Below are 21,106 nucleotides of genomic sequence, written 5' to 3' on the forward strand. Positions count from 1 at the left end.
CAGCTCTCGTCACTATTCTCTTGTCACGCGCAGGCTGCAGCAGGTGTGTGCTGGTTCGGTATGTCATAACGCACCACTTTGACCTTCATGTCAAGATCAGTAGCTAATTGGTTTTAGCACGTTGTTCAATCTTAGTTTATCTGCAGCAGGAGGTGGAGGAATTGCAAGTGCACACGCAGCAGATGTCACAGATTGGTTGAGGTTATCGTGCTCAAATGGCTTGCACCAGTAACTTTTTTTATTTGCATTTATCACTACCACGTACTTATGCGCAGATTCTTTGCTGTTGTGTACGTTTTACCCTTTCTGCTCCATCCTCCTGTCATGTACGCTCCTACTAATTACACTCCTAGTCCCCCCTATTGACTCACAGGTTTACAGTTTAAGAATAATCTTATCTAGAGAGAGCAGCCCAATGCACGGTACACTTGCCCAGTTGATTAAATGTGCACAGAAAGTGTGCGTGTGCGCGTGCGTTTGCCGTTGCAGGTAATGAAAGTGCAAAGGGATGGGGGTCTATCACACTGCCAAAAGCCATATGGGATTATTTTAAGTGTGTGATTAATGATTGTGGGGACGACTGCAAAGCTGTGTTTCACAGGCCAACTCTTATAATTGAGTTGGAGTGAGAGCATTTATTTATTTATTTTATTCATTCATTTATCTATATTTAATTTTAAAAATGGATTTACTATACACCCAAAAATTAATCACTGCACAACTCCCAAAGGATGCTTTTGTGAAATTATGCCGAAAATAACAATCATAGCACAAGATAGTGTTTTTGCAATAATTGCTATATCGAACGAAAACATCCACAAATATCTATGTAACTAAGAAGAACTTATAGATCCTTGCACTTTAAGCATACAAAAATGTAATTAACTACCACTAGTACTCACCATGTTTTTTTGTTCTTAACAAAAATTAAAAAGTGCAATGAATTAAAACTACAAAAGTAAGTACAACTTGGCCAAAACGTTACTTGAGTAAATGTAGTAGTGTAACTGTCACTACTAACCACCTCTGAGCTGAGTACTGAAATGTGATATATATATATACTGTGTATATATATATACTGTGTGTATATATATATATATATATATAACATATAGAGTTGATTTTGAAAACCAAATGAAAAAGATGATGAACTAAGAAATTATTATAATATTTCTTATAAATGTAGAACAATAGAGAACACTGAACTACGTCTTAAAATGTAAAATGGCCAATGCTTACTGGTACATAGGCAGGCTGTGCAAATTCTGCTCAAATTTTCATGCTTTTCACAGTTACATTTTTTTTTCTTTAAGCAATTTTTTTTGTATTATGTCTTTTTCAATGCCAATCTGCAGATTTTTTTTGTGTGTGTCTCTCAGATTTGCAGCTTCGACTCTGGTTTTCAGTTTCAGTTGTCTTTTTTTCAGTTTCAAGTTATTGGCAGTGTTTTAACGTGGAGGGGAGGAGGCGGAGCTTTGAGCGCCTTATGCATTTACCAGACCGTGGATGGATTTTGTGTGGTGACCAATGCAGCTACTGGCAATTGTCTGCTATTGCCGTCTTAGAAGAAACATTCTAGTGTTTTGCAATGTTTTCCTAACTTTGTTTTGTCAGAAAGTAGCACTTTAAGTCTTTGAATAGTACCTTTTAATCAGACTATTAAATGGTATGAGTTAGTACTGCTTCTGACTGCATAATCATTATCACATTGAGTTTGTCACATTTATATTGTTTAGTCATTGTCCTTTATCCACATAATGGCAAAATATTTATTGTATGAGCAGCCTAACCCACCGCTCACACTTGTGCAGGTTTTTATCATGCGACCATAACGCTGGGTTACAGGCCGCCCACACACTAAAAACAAAGGAAGAACTGAGCTCATTTATTCCAACAATGAACCCAGTATTAACTTTATGCTGTTACTGTCATCACTGTTGTAATTTTACATCTTACAACACGGAAATGGTGCAATTAAAATCACACAAGAAAGGTCTCCGCACTCAAGTTACTATCTGAGAGTGTTTCACATTTAGTGACCATCGGGAAAATGGTCTCTTGGATAGACAGAAACTATGCTCCACGTCAGCAATGTGGCTTACTGCAAGTAAGTAAGTTAGTGTGCATTACAACCTGGCTACTTTGCATTGTATGATTTACGATATATTTTTTCTATACTGCATATTAGATTAGATACAACAATACATTGAAAACTGTAGGTGATGAGCAGATACAGAGAATCAGTTTAACATAGCATGTGCGAATACTATGGAGTATTAAATATTACTTAAACAGTTCTAATACTAAACACCATTATAATAATCAAAATGTGTACTTTACTTAATGCAGAATGCTTAGACAATTTAAGCTGTAACAATGAACAGCTTTGGTTAAAAATCAAAAGTGCAAAAGGATGAAACGGGAATAACCTTTTGACTGACTCATTAACAGCAGAAACAGCACCACTGTAGATGTAAATACTACAAAAAATTAAGATGTAGATTAGGCCAATGTAGAGACCAACGAAGTAAATTTTTTACATGCGATGCATAACAGTTGAGACACCTTCATTTTGCCCAGCTTCTGTACAGAAATATCATAAAACTGGTGATTTACTGATTAGTGTGCCATGTTGATTCACTTGGTCAGAAGCGAGTTATCAACTTTGAAGGTACACTTTGCTAAATGACTGATGCAGTCCAACTGAAGATTCATTTCATTACATTTATCTACTTTGGTATGGTATTATTATTTTTATTATAGATCGTATTGTACAAAGCCAGAAGTGAGGTCATTAGATCAGTGTCAAGGAACCTCTATGGACATATTGGAGTTAAAACGGATTTAACAGTTGTCTAGATGGCTTTCTATATAATGGAGGTGTACATCAGAGGGATAAAAGCACCACATATTGATCGATGCAGCTTAACACATCAAATTATATTTGTGTTTCTCTGCCAACACTATGAGCAACCTCTCAAGCCCATTGACACTTTTAATTCCTCATAAGACGTGAAACAGCATTTCTGTTAATGTGTTCAAGGCTTTTGAGATTTCGGTGAATTCTCACAGGCTGGGCAAAGCTTAACGTTGTTAGACAGCAATAGAGCCAGACATGAAAGGAGCAGATTGAAAAATGTACTGAATCATGAACTATTTAGATCGATTTAAAGTGAGCTGACTCCCCTCATGCTGAAGATTCTAATCAATTTTAGAATGAGGGGGGGAGAGGGGAGGGTTATTGGACTCCCTGAACAAGAAATTAATTTATCATGGCATGGACAGACAGACTGAGCGCAATGTATCTATTAATCATGATAATTAATCAGCTGTTTTGATTACATTGTAGATATTTTTTTCAAATCGCAACCTGTTTGGTAATTCTGTGCTTGTTACTCACATCACACTATACTTGGAGTAAATAACAGTTTCCCCTAGTGCTTTATTTGCCACACTCACTTTCACCATTGGCGAGCAACAAATAGTAAACGCTGAAATTGTGGGATTGTTGGAAATGGTCTTCCGATAAGTACCTATATAATTTTCAAGAAATAAGCCACAACAGGCTCCAGCTCACATGCGATCCTAATTGAATTGAACGACTGAAATGATGAAAGTTACAATATTAATTTATTCAGATGCACCTACAATCGCTGTCCATTGAAAACCGTAGCATATTATAAATGTAAATGTTAGCTTGTTTGGCTAACTTCTACATCTCCTTGCACAAGATTGAAGTATGCTGATTTACAGCGTAAAACATACCTATAGAGGACTAGTTGAATAGTCTTGCTATGGTTTTATATTTACATGACTTGCCATGAGCTCTGGCAACCCACTCTGTGCAACTGGTTATTCTAAATTAGTTTGAAATGTCAATATTGTAAGGCAAAAATACAGAATTTGTGGCTAAGGCAATTTGACCTTGCCTTTTGGATCTTGTGTGTATTTTATCAATGTAATTGGTTCTGTGGTGTAACGATAACAACCCACTTCATTGATTTAAGGACAATAAGAAATCAGAGTGGCTCGTCGAACAAATCAAATAAAGCCAAGGAAAGCACTGGCCTCTTCGTTGTTTGACTGTGACATGATTATCCTGTGAAGATCCCAGATAAGAACAAGCCAGTAGTACTTCATTATTGCATTATTCTCGGGAGTGATTGCCTGTTTTACTTGAGTGGCTGTTAACAAAAGAGAACTGTTCAATCAGTTTATCCAAGCTTTCATTTGCTGTTGTGTAATCTTTCACTAATACGCGTTTATGGCAGCACGCTGTTCAAATAATCACATCGATGTACGCGCATCGCTGTCATTTTTAGATGATGACGCCAGGGACTGCTGATGTCTTGATTAAATGGATATGAAATGAGGCTGATGTCATGCTATTTTTGTTTTACTAACTCTGCCCTCTATCCTCACCATGGGTTTGTCCTCCGCATCAGCGTCCTTCAATCCCTCATTTCTTATGTGGCATGAAGAAGAGACAGTAGAGATCAACTTCATTATTCACAGTTGGTTGGGTCACTCTTGCCACAGCTGCTTTTAGAAACGCCTTCAATGCGTTTGGGGCTTTGTGAAAGTGATGACGCCTTATTAATAGAGCCAATGTGACAGATTGCCTTCAGGATAAGGAGGGGGGGGGGGGGTTGAAAAAAGAACATGTTATTTAAATGTCTTTGTCATTGCAGAATCGTTTCAGGGTTGGCACTGGGTCATGAAACCTCTTAGCCATTGTGGCTAAACTGTAGATTTTGAATCTCGTAGCCACACTTGTGTTGTGTTAAGCCGCAACATCATGTGTATGTTTTGCCACTGTCTTGTGACATTACAGATATTGTAACCCAAATAACTCAAAATACGTTTCAGGGAGGATGTATGTTTTTGGCTTTGAAGTATAGCATGATGGTTAACTGAATGTTTGGTAGGAATTTGGCAAGTTATTGTATTGATATTTTTGATGTGCACAAATCTAAGTTAAGTCTCAGGTATTTGACCCACAAGTCAAAGTCAAGTCTCAACTCCCTGACCACGATTCCAAATCCGCCCTTGCTAGCGCTAGCACCCTGACTCAGCTATTTGAGTATGTTTTCAAATGTCTATAAAGTTAGAGCTCGTCATCTTTGCATTGGTGATTTGAACTCCGCACACTTTGAATTTAGCAAGTCTTTTGTCATATTGCGGGATAGTCTTCGAAAGCAAAAGCTATAACAAACGGCAGCACTGCTCTGAGATGCTGTTTGGCTTGCATGGTCATTGTGTGTTGTCGCATTTGTCCGCTCTTCGTCATTAACATTGGATGTCGCTTAGCGAAAGGCAGGGCGCGCGAGAGAGAGAGAGCGAGGGACAACTTATGAGCCTGCATGTACGTACATACTTACAACAAATACATATTCTACGTACATACATACGTACATACAAAGAGAAAATGAGAGCAAGCCACACCATAGAGACTAGTAATGTTCATTAGTCACAAAAGGGGAGTCAGTGTCAATTCTCGAGTCTTTAGAGACCGATTAGTCAAGTCTAAAAAATATTGCGACTTAAGTCTCTCATGAGCCCGACGAGTTTTGAGTCACCATCTCTGGTTATTGTATACTTGGGTAATGCTTATGCATATGCTTAAGTAAGCTGTAGTTTTTGCTTGCTTCTGCAAACGTTCTCATCATCATCTGATGACCTGCTGGAGGCATTTGTTGTATTGATCTCTGCCTGAACCTGGCAGAGATCTGCAACAGAGGACGGATGCTGAGTTGGCGCATATTTAAATCTATTTCAGATGATTGCGTGGTCTTTCCCCTCTGACAGCATTTCACAGCACAGCGCCATACCAGGTAAAGGTCAGAGAGAAAGAGAGCAGCAATGCGAGTGTGGTGTGTTTAAATTTCCATCTGCTGCTTTAAAGCTTGTGAAAGAAAACAAATCAATCCTTCCATCCATGTTCTATACTGCTTATCCCCATTTGGTCCGTGGGTAACTGGAGCCAATCCCAGTCGACAGGGAGAACATTTACTGTAGCAGCTCCAGACACGAAGCAAGTGTCCCATCTGGTCTATCAGATGCTGCTGTGCTTATTGCTTTTCCTCAGTGTCTCTGCAGGCCCTTGGCCTGCCCATGACTTGTAAAACCAGCAACTTGTTTTGCTCGACAGCAGCCTGCCAGTAACTAGCCATCAAACATGGACCTGCTATTCCATCTGTTTGAGATCAAACATACTCATGTGTGTTATTTCTTTCTCTATCTTCCAGTACCGCATTGGGCAGCTTTACATGATCAGCAAACACAGCCACGAACAGAGCGACCGAGGGGAAGGCGTGGAAGTTGTCCAGAACGAACCTTTCGAGGACCCCATGCACGGGCAGGGACAGTTCACAGAAAAACGGGTCTTCCTCAACAGGTCAGTTGCTTAACATCTCTTATAACTGACTAAATTATTGTTGCATTACAATTGTGTAGAAGACAATGACGTATTAGTATCATCGGTGGTTGTCACTTTAGTATTTGCTCTTCAGAAGCCATTGGTCCTCAATCTGTTTTCCCTGTTACATACATTTTTCTTGACTAGTGTTACCCACTTTAATATACACTTTTAATTAGCCGCCTTTGTCACACCGCTGTCTCACTTCAGGCAATGGTGTTCACACATAATGGCATTAACTATTAGTAGCCTGACAGGTGGGAACTCTGCAATGTTGTGTGCATCCATGGCCGTGTTCCAGGGAGCTATACTCATTAAGATTTGCGCAGTACAGTCCACCTAGGTTCCACTTAGTAATAATTCTATTTAGTTATTTACTATTTTAAATTCCATGTTCACTTGGATTATATGTGTACATGTATTTTGTCATTATCTGTTTAAAGAAAATCACTAAAAAAGATAAGCCTTATCCTGAATGGATGCCAGGTCCGTTCTGCTGTTGCATAGGTACTGTAAACAGAAATTCAGTAGACTTCTCTTAATGCTATTATTAGTTATTCCGTATTTGCATCAATACCATTGATACTGAACTCCAGCATGCTGTATGTATATCATTTTGTCATTCAACTTGTCTATTATTCATGGAGAAACTATGAAACAAGTAACAAAAGCAACCCCCCCCCCCAACCCCCCCCAAAAAAATCTTTACACGTACATTCTATGTGGCCCTACTAGTCTAAACACGACATTTTGATTACTATTGTGTTTCTGGAATATGAATTAAGCGGCTAAAATCCACCTATTTTCATCCAAGGCAGGTGGCGGTCATTTCGCCACTTGCTGTCGAATGAAAAAAGCTGAGCCGTGATTGGTCGTTGCCCTGAGCAACTAGGATGTCATTTTCAGTTGACAAGGAAGTGGTAAAATGGCCGCCACCTCAGATTGATAAAAATATGGGTGGCTTTTGCTGCTTAATTCATGTTCCACAAATTCAATATTAATCAGAATACTGTGTTTAGACTTAGTTTTTGTCTGTCTTCCCCTTTAAATGGGAAATTCCTCTAAAAAGTGTAACAGTGGCTAAATTAGTTTTTGCATAATCCTGCAAAAAGATCAATAATTAAGAAGATGGCTATATCTTCCCCTTTAAATTGGAAATTCCTCTAAAAAGTGTAACGGGGGCTGAATTAGTTTTTGCATAATCCTGCAAAAAGACCAATAATTAAGAAGATGGCTATACACACACATTATTGTGAACCATTCTGTGATACGGTTGAATCCCTGAAGTCTAAACCATTAAAGATGGAAGAGGAGAGAACAATGGCAGGAGGAGAGAAGAGAGGTGGCAGGCGACTCGTTGGAGTCCAATCACCTGTGTCAGCATCCACCATGCAGGGGTAGCATTAATGCTGACTCGGCAGAGTGGTGCCCTGCAGCAAAGTAAAAGCTCAAGAAGTTGTTTCAATTCATGTACTGACATTCAATATAATCTTGAGTGGAAATTGCTTCCAGTAGCACAATATGTAATAATAAAAATAAATAAAAGAGTTAATGATGCCATTTAACATAATAAACGGTTTCCAAACCTTTTTGAAAAGAAGTAGCCCTTGTGTGTTAACATGGGCAAGTCTTTATTTTCTCTGTTCTACGAAAACCACTTCTTTAGCACTCAATTCAACAGTTACTATTAATCTTCTCTAAGAACAGAGCAAATAATTGAGTTTAGGATGTGATTGCACTAAATGATGCTTTTTGTTGTTTTTGGAACACTGGTTCCGTTCATGTTTTTAAATGTTGTTTTTACCAGCCAATGTTTTAAGAAATTGGCCAGCCGCTCACTCAGCTTGAAGGCTTGGCCACACAGTTGCTGGCAGACATATTTAACAGAGTAAAGCAAGGAATGGGAGAAATCAACAGATGAAGGTGTAGGCGGCGTGTCTGCCACTAGCACAGAGATGAAGAGAAATACTCAATGCATACACTACATTTTATGCATTCATTTCATTTTACCGTTATTTTTAATTCACAGTCGGGGTTCTTGTCAAGTCAGAGGAAGTGCAGATGGAACTATGCTACATTTGATACATTCTCCAATGTCCATTATGTGATCATGTACAATCTTTTTTTTTTTTTTTTTTTCTCGTCATGTACAATCTAATGGGATCCAATACAAGAGATGTACAGCATAAAAAAGGATGGCCACTTGGCTGTGGGATTAATGGTATTAATGATTTATGTAACCATTTCAAAATGTACAGTATATTATTTTACACAAACATGCTTGTATTAGAATTTCAAGTGTGTTTTAAATCTGATATTGAATTATTTAAGTGTTGTTTTGCATGATGTTTGTGTGAATATTTCTGTGTATGTCTCCCAGCAGTTTTGGAAGTCACACTTCTTTTTGGTTCCACTAATCTGTGCTGTGAGCAAGTAGAACAAGATGACTTCTTAGATTACTGAAGTCATTTGAGCCTTAAGCCTGCTTCGGCAGCTCCTCATCGCTTTCTGTTTCTGCAGTAAACTTCCCAGCTGGGCTCGAGCAGTGGTTCCTAAAATCTTCTACGTGACTGAGAAGGCGTGGAACTATTACCCTTACACCGTCACAGGTTAGCATGTTGCACAAATAAACATCTGTTTTGTTTTTTTACTGTCTTGAAGGTGACTTCCACGTGCACACTTAACATTTACACAACATTAGGTTTCGTATTACAGGAAGGGACATTAAGGTACACTAGTGACTGGTTGCCAGTCAACTGCTGGGCGGCTATTCTTACTCACATTCACACATTATTAAGAGTCATTCATTTATTGAGACACTCAGCTTATACGGCACATCCCCAGTGCTACTATGAAGCTACATGTTGCCAAGTTATGTGCACACAAGGATATTTAATGCCCCTTAATGGCAAAGGCTGTAGAACAGACCGCGCGCACTGCATGCCATGCTGACATTTAACGACTAGATTGATAATGACTCAGTGATCACACCGTAAGTCACACTTGTGCCGCCTGTGTTCCTCACTTGGCCTCAGAGTGAAAACATGAACATGTTATGTTAGTAACATGAAAATTTATTTTGCAGACTGTTTATTTATTCATGTTAATAAATAAATGTGTTAATATTTTAAGGTATTTGGGAAGCTGTGCATCTTTAATGTTCTTTTTTGTTGTTGTTGTGCTTTGCTGGACATGACCTGATGTGCATCCTCCACCTTGTAGAATATACAGTAAGTATATTTCCTACCATTTTTGGACATATCAAATTGCATTGTTGTTAGGTGATCTTTATTCTTGTTATTTTTGTCAGGTTGTCCTTAGAAACATTAGAAACTAAACACATTGGCTTCATTCAATTCAAATGCCTGACTCACCATTTTCTAGCATTTACTGTAACATTATTTTGAGGATTCCATGCAGGGGAAAATTTTTAATTTCGCCCTCAAAAATATCGTGATTCATGATTGCAATAATGCCACTGTTGACAAAGGGGGCATTGTCCCCTGTGATTAATTTGTAGAAGTATTGGAAAATTCACAGTATAATAATGGCCTTCGCTTTGCTTCTGGATGTCTATTATGTAGATGACAAATGTCAACAGCATGAGTCACACACGTTTATGGGATGGAAAAGAAAATGATGACAAGTTAGTGACAGAATGCCTGATATTTGTTTTAGCGTGGGAAGAATTTGCCATGCATGTGTCAGTGTTGACACATTAAAGCTGAATTTACTTTGTCAAGTGACTGTGCCTAAATGCGTTCAAGCTGAAGTACAATAAAGTTTTAAAGCAGCATTTGGCTTACGAGACACTTTTAAGTTGCAGTTCATAAACTAGAGTTCAACTGTAAAACATGTTTAAATAATGTATGTGTTGCTCTTTTTTTATTTTATTACAGTGCTCATTCCTTCCCAAGTTCTCCATTCACATAGAGACGAAATACGAGGACAACAAAGGCATCAATGATAACGTAAGTGCACTCTGAATTGAAAGTAGATAACAAGATTGTAGATTGTGGAAGACTTGGCCACGGCATGAGCCATTTGTATTATTGGACATTACTTTGCATGAGGTTTGAGTCTGCCAAAGAAATTGCTCAACTTGTTGGCCTGCTCGCCATATTTTCTTTATAACTCTACACATTTAATTTCATTAAGGTTCATCTACAATCATGCAAATGTTAGATTGGCGACCAATTCAGTGTGTAGTCTGCCTTTCTCTCAAAGTTGCTGGGATAGGCTCAGGTTCCCCGCGACCCTGAACATGATGAGCGGCCTAGAAAATTGACGGAGAGATGGGATGTAGTTTGCAGTGATGGAGAAGAAGGGATGGTGACGTGTAATGGAAGGGGAATGAAATGAATGGTGCAAGGGAAGGGCAATAAAAGTATTTGTGGTCAGGAAGTGAGTTGCTGTTAGTGAACTGGGTTCATTTAGAAAGGGTGCAGCACATCAAGAATTCCACATGCTCTGGCCAGATGCAAGCACACAAACTAGTGCTGTCAAAGCGTTAACTAATTAATTAATTACAAAAAACATGTATTAGTGCAGATTAATTTTGACCGCAGATGATCCTTTAGCTTGATATCGGATGGTTACATTTAAAGGTAGCACAGGTTGTTTGAGCAATAAACAGACCTATATGCATTAAAGTAAAGCATTTAATAAATATTTGCATATGACATTCAAAATATTTGTTCATGACAAACTATAGGGGTCATTTTTTTTACCCAATTAACTGATTAGAAAAAGAGGCGTATGAGCGTGTGCAATGGATCAAAAAATGTTGAAGACATCCTCATAACATTAATTGTCGAAAGAATTAACACATAACAGGCGCTCTTTAAAAATGTTGCTGAACAGCCTTTTTAATTAAGCGAGTAATCGTGATTAATCAAAATTCTCAGATGTGATTAATTTGTTAAAACAAATTAATCGTTTGACAGCTCAAACACAAACTTAGCTCGTCTAACTGTTGTGTAAAATAGAAAAATAGGAGCCTTTAAGCATGTATTATTCCTGAAATCAATACATTTCTGTTTTATAGCATCAAAGTGGACAGTAGCAGCACACACGGATAAGAATATGAAAAAAGTTTCTCACCCATTCAACCATTTTCAATCACATTTTTTTTTATTCATTCAGTCCATTTCCTTCAATTCATCACATAGCCTGGAGCAGAGAAGCAGCCACGTTCGGACTTATTGCTTGATAGATTTGACGGATGCTTTTATTCACAGCTGCTTAGTCCCCCCCATGTCATCCTGTCATGATGCTGGCCACCAATGCTAAAATCGGCTAAATCTTCACTTGACCGGATCATTCAATTGTATCCCTAAAATGAAATTAATAAATATATTCAGTCTTGTTGAGTTTTGTGTTTGCTGCCAGAACCAAACAATGTTATCGAAAAAGCATTTTAAACCACGTCTCATCCTTCCTCTACACGCCCTCATGTGTCTTTAGGCCTTTACACTTCTTTGCCCTCTCTTCATCCCTGTGAGCGCAAGCATGCAACATATCACCCCTCTTATGCCACCAGTGCTCAACCACACTGTCAATCACACCCTTGAAGGCTAAGATAAAAAGACTCTGGAGTGAACATTTTCACATTCAACATGGTGACAAAGTGCTGACATAACAGGAAGCCATGGAAGCTGCTCTTAATGATATCAACAGTACAAACAGAAGCGCTCTTCAACTTGGGCTACTGGACTGAATGTTTTAAAACAGTGGTGTCAAATTTTGGGTACCAGGACTACTTACAGGGGAGTTATTTTTCTAAGGACCCCTTACAATGCCAACAGCAATTAAATACTAGATGCAAAAAAAAAAGAAGAAGAAAAAAAGTTGCCTAAAGATGAATTTTACAACATTAAGTACAACTGCAATAATTTCTAAAAATAAATAAACAAATAAATAAAAAAGTGATTATTTATTGTGATTTGTTTTCTGGACCACAATCTCCAGTTCATGGACCCTCGGTGTCTTGTGTGTTTGTGTATAAAAATGTGACATTCAACTGTAATCTCCCCCTTGAGGGATACCGAAGGATTAATGCTGTTCCTCGAAAGATTAAGATGATGAACAGCATAACGCTGACACAATTCCTAAGCTTTAGTGCTGACACAAATATCCTGTTTTTCATATAGTGGAACCTTCAAGGTGGTCTTTTTTTTTCTAGGTTTTGTTCTGGGGTCATTTTTCGGGGTGCACAAGAAGACCTTCTGTGGATGTTAGACTTTTGATGTGTATTGACATTGTGTGGCGCCGTGCAGGAGAAGTTTGGCCCCATGACCGACAGGGGGCCTAGAAAATTGCATTATCAATTTGCAACATTGATTCAGAAGTGAGAGATGTTGCACACACACGAGCAGTCTTCCCACTTCTACAAGCTGTGTGATTTATTTGGAGGCAAATAACACACACAATTGGTGAAGAGCAGGGCTCATAAATGAATAATTTATTGCAGGGCTCATGTATTTGTCTTTACACTGAATCTTTTAGTGGTTTTATTGTTGCGGCCCATCAGCGTACAACACACTCATTGAAGCTGCAAGGCATTGTGGAGAAATAAAGACATGGATATGGTGCCCCCTATTGGTTTTGTCAGGTGTTACAAAAATGATCACACAGTCCAGCCATAATCCTTTCTCTACACAATTTTGAGTTGTTTTGTTATCATATTTCCTAATCTCAAACTGAAGTATTTGTTTGGACAGATCTTTGACTCCGAGTTGAAGGACCAGGATAGGGAGGTGTGTTTTGTCGACATCGCTTACGACGACATCCCTGACCGCTACTATAAGGAGTCAGAGGTGAGGTGGGCGTCTGTTGAGTCTCGTTTCTGTTGGGTGTTATCAGCATCTTCTGGCTGGGATTGACACAAGAAACTGATTTAATTCATGTTTGAGTGTTGCAAAAACACCAAATGTTACATATGTCTAGCTTTGTTTTGTCTTGAGAACTGTCTAATTAAAATACAATTAATTAGTCATAAGATGGGGCCAAAGAGGGATCATTTTTCAAAAGATCATTTAATAATACTTTATTCTACTGTCATGTTATACAGTTTTCACAAGGGATGGGTGAGTACCAGTACAAGGTATTGGTGTCGATACCAGCCTTATTTTAAGCTATCAATACTCACGACGATGAAGAGGATTTAACAATGAGGAACTAGAAAATTGCCATTAATTTTTTAAAGAAAAAATGCTATACTGTTTTGGGATATATATGTCTTTCTTAAAAAAAAATATATGCAATTGTTTTTTGGGAGGTGGGGGGGGGGGATTTTATGAACTAGTGGTATCGGTATTTGGTATCCATATTGTTGAAAAGTGGTATTGAACATCCCAAATTTTAACATATTAATTGTCACATAATATATGACAGTGTTTGTTGTTTTGAAAACTGCCAACTTTCCCTTTAAAGACCATGTCTTAAAATTATTTACCATTGTTATTTCTAGCTGTAAGATACACATAAATTTACTTACTAATTTACTAAGTACAAAGTTGGCTTAATTTTGGGCTTAACTCTCCACACATAAACCTCCACATATAATAAACTGTTTTATGTAAATGTGTTCTCCCTCTTATATTTTATTTAAAATAAACATATATCCTCTTTTTTCATAGAGATAACAATGTAGTGAAAATAATAGTAGTTGAAAATTTAAATAATACACATTAAAGTCTCTTTTCATTACAGTGAATCACAATTTCAAAAAAAAATAAAAAATAGAAAAAAAAGTGTGTTTGTGTTCATCATGCACCAATGCAGGACTTGCGATACTTCAAGTCGGAGAAGACGTCGCGGGGCATCCTTCAGGAGGGATGGAGGGACACGCAGGATCCCATCATGTGCTCTTACAAACTGGTCACAGTCAAGTTCGAGGTGTGGGGCCTGCAGACACGTGTGGAGCAGTTTGTGCATAAGGTCAGAAACTAATATTTTGTCAAATTTGGTTTTGCAATAATTGTGCTAACATTGATGTAGGTATTAAAACACAGCTTCCTTGGTTGTGGTAATTAATATTACAAATCTGCTATTCTGATCATATAACAATCACATCCGCTTACCATCCAAAGTGGCAAACAATACCACATACATGCACTGTAGCTGTTTGATTCAAGTTCATTATGCATATACTTTACATATGTTGCAAATATGTCAATTTGAAAAATAATGAGCACAATATCACTCAACCAAAATGGACGGTTTGTGTGTTGCAGGTGATTCGGGATGTGTTGCTGCTCGGACACAGGCAGGCCTTTGCTTGGGTGGATGAATGGATTGGTGGGTCCATCAGGCTACACAATGTAGTCTTTTCTATTATTATGATTATAGATGACACAATACAGGTTAGGCAGAAGTCTTGGGAAAGAGAATGAATCCTGGTATAATATTGAGGCCATGTTGTCATCACTTAAAATGACTGAGCGGTCTGAAGTCTGCACACACGCTGATTATGAGTTGCTCCCTGAACCAGCTAACATCTCCCACTGGACATTTTCTGGATTTTCTCATGCGTCCCAGTACCCAAGTGGATGAATTCACAATTAGAGTGTACGTGCTCATTCTGGTGGGAGAAACCAACTGAATTGACATTTAATTACAGTAGTGATCAAACAGGGGCTTGAGTATGACCCTTTTTTTTCTCATGAATTCTTCCTCTTCTTTAAACATTTTTAGGACGTCTTCTGTGGGAATAGTAAAATCATCTTGGAATAATTCAGCCAGAAAGAAGCATGGAAGCTATTATGGACAGTTGTTGTGGGTGTAATAGCTTTATGTCCCAATACTTGTTTATTTCCCATATAATGTTGGATAATAGGCATCTACAGATATTTAAATCTGTACTGTGAATATTGAAGAACTGTGACTGTTGTTGTGCATGTACATTCACCTTACCTGCACCCCCTACATGTTAACCATACAACTACCAGCCCTACAACTCCCTGACTGCATTGATCCTTTTGGAATGACTTTTAACACTTAAGACTGCAGTGCTTGTCCATTCGCTACTCACCTAAAAGCTTCTTTCCCCCTCTGCTAATCCCAATTTATGGATTTATTTTGCCTGGAGAGTCTTCAAACGCATCCCATCTTTCATCCTGGACTTGAATTCTCCTGTCTGGCACGTCTACTTGGGATGCTTGCCCTTTTACACTCTTGTTCTCTAGTTAAAGCTTTCTGTGCATCCTAAACTGCATTTTTTGCCACTTTCATCCCTTCCCTTACCCGAACCCGAGTGCCTTTTGAGAGGAGTTACCAGTTTTGCTCCCTCCCTCCCTCCTTCTTCCAGATATGACTTTGGATGACGTGCGGAATTACGAGAGAAAAATGCATGAGAAAACCAACATTAAGGTTTGCCATGAACAGGCAGAACATTCCACAACAAATCCATCTTCACTGGGTGCCATAGAGATCCATGATAAAGCAAGTGTATGTGACATTTTCATTCTTTTTTTAAATTTTACTCCATCTCTCCTGTTTGTTTGTTTGTTTTTTTTTCATTTTTGTACCTTTGATATGCGACGACCTATACGGGCATCCCATTTTTATTCCTACAAAGAACATCTAACTAGAAGTAGGTTACACAAAATCCAATTGCAAAAATAAACAAAATATTACTATTTGTTCTGTGTCACTTTTCACTCAGCTTCCTATCATGTACTTTTCACTAACCACATTGTTGTCACTTAATCTCTCCTCAACCCAGACATGACAATGGATGAGGTGAGAGAATTTGAGCGGGCAATCCAGGAGGCCACCAACCAGAAGATCGGGATGTTCCCCCCGTCCGTATCCATCAGTGAGACCCCCCTGTCCTCCTGTTCCCTCACCGGCCCCTCCAGCGCCCCCTCCACTCCGCTGTGCACCGATGCGCCCGATTCCCTCTCAGTCTCCAAGGACCGGCCCCGCAAAAAGTCAGCTCCAGAAACCCTGACCCTTCCTGAGCCGTCCTCGAGCGGTGTGCAGCAGGGATCCGCTACCGGCCCACTTCCTTCTTTGACTCGCCTTCAGTCTTCAACGCCGCCTTCCTCCAGCTCCGATCCTGCTGAGATGGGAGAATAGTAAATGGACCTCTCTGAATGTCTTCCCCGCACTTTTGGTCTGTTGTTTTCCAGAATCTCATTGAGTTTAGTCTAACCTCCAAAGATCGGTGGCCAAATATTCACACTCTTTCTGCATTCCTAATGAGAGTTTGTCAGGCTCCGAGTATAGAAAACTAAACCCTTTTCACGTTAAGGTACATTTGCACGACAATGATCTGTTATATTATATTATTGGCATGCCAGGCCAATTTTATGCACTGCTTCTCATCTTGACTGGAGCGGTGTTATCAAGCTCGTTATCTTGAGCCATACATGTACACGCACCTGCATTCCTGGGATCTGCTATTGTTTTTCAGAATGTAACATATTATTAGATGAGCGTTCTTCAGCGTTGATAATGTAATGTGAACAATGCTTGAGACAATTTTGCATTTTTACTAGTGAAAATGCTGTTGTCATGGAAACGAATGGGCAACACGATAGAATTTTTTTTCTTCTTTCAGCTATTAGTTGAAAATGATTTTGTTGAGCTGAAGTTCTTTACATTTGACATTCCCTTTATTTTCCCTAGTTGGTATTATTAGAATAAATACATGCCTTATACTAGCGCCACATAGACACTTGTTTCCTTTTGTATTTACACACACAAAGTGCAGAAGCACAGAAATTTATGTTCGAGTTCACATCAGAAAGGCTGCACAGTTATGTGAGATTCATTTCATTTAATTCAATACATAAAGGATTCCAAGATGAGTGTTCATTCCTCAGGTCTCCCCTCCTCTACTTACAGATGTCACTGTTAACCTAACTCTCCTTGCTTGTTGCCAAACAGCCACGTTTTATATTACAACACAGCCTATATCTTCTAGTACTGAACCCTCGGAATGTTTACAATCATAAAATGTTTGCCTATGCGTAGTAAAGCCATTAAGTACACTGGCAATCTTGGCATGGCAGTGTAACCATAACCGAACTTGTTGTCAGTATGTTTGCTTGGATGACAGTGCTGTACAAAACTATTGCTTTAGCATAATTGCTGTTGTGTCACGCAATAGATCTCTATAGGAGCTGTTAACAAAAGTAAAAAAACAACGCATCACGATGTGTCATGTTTGTTTTGATCCATCTGTTAGACACCAGGCTACTTCCTGGTTGCTAGGCGACAGTTCCATTCATGCCACATTGGTGACAGTAATCTTTTTGCATCTTTTAGAGCTCACCAACATTTATGTTTTTTCTTAAGTCAAAATGACTGTTGTGAAAGAGGTCGTTAAAACAACAATTAAGTGGTGGCTTTTGTACAGTACTGTAAATGTGATCTGACTTCATCAAAGCAATTTGACGTATTGCGGAGGGGGGGGGCAAAGGCTTTTCCGGAGAAGCTTTTACACACCATAATATATCCAAGTGCACAGTGGAGGGGGGCGCCCCTCAAACCTATATGGGTGGGGCATGTGCATCAAGCTTATTGAGTAAGCGCTTTGTTACCAGAGCGGACACTTTTGCCTAATAACTGCATTGGTGTTGTCCGACGAGTGATTGAGCGTGGAATCATTCTCTATTACCATTTGCCGCAAGTGGTCGATGTATTGTCTCTACCCGATGAAAAACATGTACAGTATCCATTTGTAGAAAAAAAAAAACACACTTTCTGAATAAAAATAAACTGAAAAAAATGTAGAGATACCTACTTTTCAATGAATAGAGACAATATGAAAATCAAACAGTATTATTTAACGGGAATTATTCAATAGTTCAGACAAAGTGCTTCTATATGCTGCATGGAACGTTCCTAACTTCTGTATATTACAAGAAGGATGTTTTGTATATGCAGTTATGAGACTGATTTGCCTCACTGCATTTGATGATGCAATTCTATGAAAAGTGAATGCCTCAATGCTATCATTTTGTATTAAAGACTTTTTGAGTGAGATATAAGCATGCCAGAGAATCTCCAGACCTACAAACTACTTCAACTCAGTGCCTCTGCATGCCACAATTGCATTGTCACTAGCACATGTAATCCAATTTATCTAGTACAGTATATCAATCACCAGTTCAACTTGACCACATTTCCACGGCTTTTATTGACCTGTTTTCTACCACAGTTTTTGAGAATTTAGTAGGAAATCATACTAAAAAAAATAAGCACAATACGGTGAACTGGACTACTTTGTGTGAATGCATCTGCCTCACCCAAAATGGTGAACATGCCAGGACACAAAAGTCTGTTTTACTGTTATTTGTGCTCTTCTTTGAATATGAAATCCTACTATATTCCTGTGATATCATCAGCATCACATGATGTTGTAGTTGAGCTTAGACATGCAGTTATCCCCAAAATGATTCTAACCCTAGTAACATTGAAAGTGAATTTGCTGGGCTGGAAATGACACAAGAAAGTAGCACATGAAGTGTTGTCTTGTTTTTGAAAAATAATTTATCTCACAATTTTAAAGACGTTTTGGAGCATTCCTAAGGAGCCAGCATTCTGTCAGCTTAATACAGATCATTCTAATTATGCATTTTGAACATTCCATATGCTGGTCAAGTAATAAATGATTATAAGTACTTTTCATAATGCAATGTCCTACATTGTTTTTCCACTTTCTTGTGTTCACTAAAATAAATCACAATATAAATCAGTTTGAGCTCAATTTTTCCAAGGTATAAATCATTTTGGGTTTAACTTAGTGATGGGAAAATGATATATATAATTATTATTTATTTTTTTACTCCTCTAGATGGTGATCTGGGTTTACATATAAAGGCTAGTCCAAGAGGGTGCAATCTAGAGGAGTAAAAAAAAAAGAAAAAAAAAGAAAGACCAAGTGCTTCACTAGAACTGCGAGTGTCAAGGCTAACTTGTTAGTCAGTATCTGGAACTGTATTGTTTTTGATTGCCTGTCCATTTAATTAAGTATTGCTTTTGAAATTGACGTCCCACGTGCGTTTTGCACATTTCAGTTTTGTTTGAGAATGGAGCAATTTGTTCTATTGCAGTTTCGTTAGTGACATGAGAGCCTTCTTGTGGTCTTACTTGGCATAAAATCTCTTTAATATTCTGTACAGTTTCTGACTTGCTTTTGTTTAAAAAAGGAATTTGTTGTTCATTAACTGTAGCTTTTGTCTTCTAGTCATGTTATATACCTTTTGTATAGAATACACAGACAACTCTGGTATTTACCATCTCTCTTGTCGGGGATCTATTTGATCTATCATGGGCTGTTACAATAAAATAAAATAAAAAGTCAATTTCCAACTATCTAACATGGTCTGCTCTGTTTAAAAGAGTACTAATGTAAATACTGTTAATCATTGGTTAGCATAGGAAGTTTCATTGAATCTGTTCAGAGATGCTTCATTGATGTAACTAAAAGTCTTTAAATGGACAGAAGGGTCTTCTTGTCATGTGACATGGTTGGCAGCTTCATGAGCGTGTCTGTATCGAAGAAGGAATCAATGTTTTCAGATAAATGGTGTTTTATTTTGTTTCAATTGAGTAATGGTAGTGGTGCACATCATACAATAGCGGCTGCTTTCTTTTTTTGTATAGTTTGTAAAAAAAAAATTTTTTTTGTGAAGTGTTTGACTTCTCAGTTGTGTTTTATAGCGAACCTGCTTAATGATGTTTTTTTCTCCCCCTTTTTTTTGTGTGGCTGCACTTGAAGGATAAAGTCATTTTGAAGGACCAAGCTTTTTCTCTTATTTTTTTCTGCTGCAATTTGCATTTGTGCTTACCCTGATTATTGGGGCCTGTCCCACTCTAAAAACTGTAAATGAATCAGCTACTTTGTATATTCTTGTTCTGCTGTGTGCAGTATGCCCAAAAAGTGTTGATCTGATAGTTGCTGAGTTCTTCCACTTTGACAATTGTGTCTCACTGGGTTCATTATTGTAATGATTGTTTTCCTATTCAGAGCAAGACAAATAAAACAAAAAAGTAACTATTTCATGCACCATTGTTCTGTCTTATTTTTACATTCTGCTTCTTCAATTAAAGTCAGTATGCCATTTGACGCTATAGCCCAATATTTATTTAAAAATCTATCCAGCCTGTTTTGCATGTCTCCCTCAGCCAACACATGTGTTTCAAACGATCAGCAAGCTCTGCATACATCCTGATAGTGATAACCATCCTTACTTGTGTCATGAACCTCACCACCCGTCAGTCACTGACGTGGAATGAATTATTTGAGTATGCCTGAATTGCTCATACTTTTTTAATGCAACGGTCATCATTTCTTGGATCTTTTTATTTTGCATATCAATTATTTACATTTGGTTACCACTTCATTGGCGGATGTTTTATTTGCTGACGACCAGTGGTTTAGTCCAGGGTAGAAATTTAGGGTATACCCACTAATCCGGGGACTACTACACCACTGCTGACAACACATTTTGTTTTGTTTTTGTAATGGGGATCACCTAAAAAAAAAAACCTCCTGGATACAGTGGAGAATGAATTAATCAAATCAAATCAGTTAAATTTTTTTACCAATTATCACTACATACTGGGAAAACAAAATGCGTCATTTTTGGAAATCGGGCATGAAATGAACACAAAAAGATTAAAATGAATGAGGTTGAAATTGATACTGTGACCAAAATTTTATATCTAGGG

General features: G+C 38.2%; 1 protein-coding gene across 1 annotated transcript in view; it reads left to right on the top strand.

Moving 5' to 3' along the window:
- Positions 1–20,441, top strand: part of LOC144055405 (cytoplasmic phosphatidylinositol transfer protein 1-like) — a 47,521-nt gene extending 27,080 nt beyond the window's left edge. Inside the window, exons 2-9 of the mRNA XM_077571336.1 lie at positions 6,249–6,397; positions 8,939–9,027; positions 9,641–9,648; positions 10,318–10,389; positions 13,141–13,236; positions 14,204–14,359; positions 14,656–14,719; positions 16,146–20,441. Of these exons, the coding sequence (XP_077427462.1) occupies positions 6,249–6,397; positions 8,939–9,027; positions 9,641–9,648; positions 10,318–10,389; positions 13,141–13,236; positions 14,204–14,359; positions 14,656–14,719; positions 16,146–16,501 (990 nt within the window). The 3' untranslated portion in view covers positions 16,502–20,441. The remainder of the gene's footprint in view (positions 1–6,248; positions 6,398–8,938; positions 9,028–9,640; positions 9,649–10,317; positions 10,390–13,140; positions 13,237–14,203; positions 14,360–14,655; positions 14,720–16,145) is intronic.
- The last annotated feature ends 665 nt before the right edge of the window (positions 20,442–21,106 follow it).

The sequence above is a fragment of the Vanacampus margaritifer genome, chromosome 7, assembly GCF_051991255.1.
Source record: "Vanacampus margaritifer isolate UIUO_Vmar chromosome 7, RoL_Vmar_1.0, whole genome shotgun sequence".
Lineage (NCBI taxonomy): Eukaryota > Metazoa > Chordata > Actinopteri > Syngnathiformes > Syngnathidae > Vanacampus > Vanacampus margaritifer.